Here is a 466-nt window from a genome sequence, read left to right as displayed (position 1 = left end):
CCGGGAGGCGGGAACTGGTCGCGCCCGGGGCTCTCCTGTCACCTGTCGAAGGGAGGCGCCACCCAGGAACATTCAGGAACCTGGCTCAGGGCTGCCAGGAGGCTCACCGGAGTCCCGAGGAGAAGCGCTCCGGGCCATGAAGGGCGCCAAAGGCATAGAGAACCCGGCGTTTGTCCCCTCCAGCCCGGACACCCCGCGCCGCGCGTCCGCATCGCCCTCCCAGGTCGAGGTCTCAGGCTTGTCTACCGACGCCCAGGGAGAGGGTTCGGAGTCGCCGGAGCCCCAGAAGTCGCCGGAGCCGCCCCTGCCTGCATCGACTCCCCCGGATGCCCACGAGCCGCCGGGGCCGCAGTCGTCCGAGTACGAGGAGGGTCCTTGCGGCTGGAGGAACTTCCACCCGCGCTGCTTGCAGCGCTGCAACACGCCCCGGGGCTTTCTGCTGCACTACTGCCTCCTGGCCCTCACC

General features: G+C 70.2%; 1 protein-coding gene across 1 annotated transcript in view; it reads left to right on the top strand.

The window, feature by feature from the left end:
• The first annotated feature begins 62 nt into the window (after positions 1–62).
• The window catches only part of Slco4c1 (solute carrier organic anion transporter family, member 4C1), a 52,853-nt gene continuing 52,449 nt past the window's right edge, over positions 63–466 (top strand). Inside the window, exon 1 of the mRNA XM_013022099.1 lies at positions 63–466. This exon is cut by the window's right edge and continues 1 nt beyond it. Within this exon, the coding sequence (XP_012877553.1) occupies positions 137–466 (330 nt within the window). The 5' untranslated portion in view covers positions 63–136.

This window comes from Dipodomys ordii, unplaced genomic scaffold, assembly GCF_000151885.1.
Source record: "Dipodomys ordii isolate 6190 unplaced genomic scaffold, Dord_2.0 Scaffold59, whole genome shotgun sequence".
NCBI lineage: Eukaryota > Metazoa > Chordata > Mammalia > Rodentia > Heteromyidae > Dipodomys > Dipodomys ordii.
This window is presented reverse-complemented; position numbering and strand designations above follow the sequence as displayed.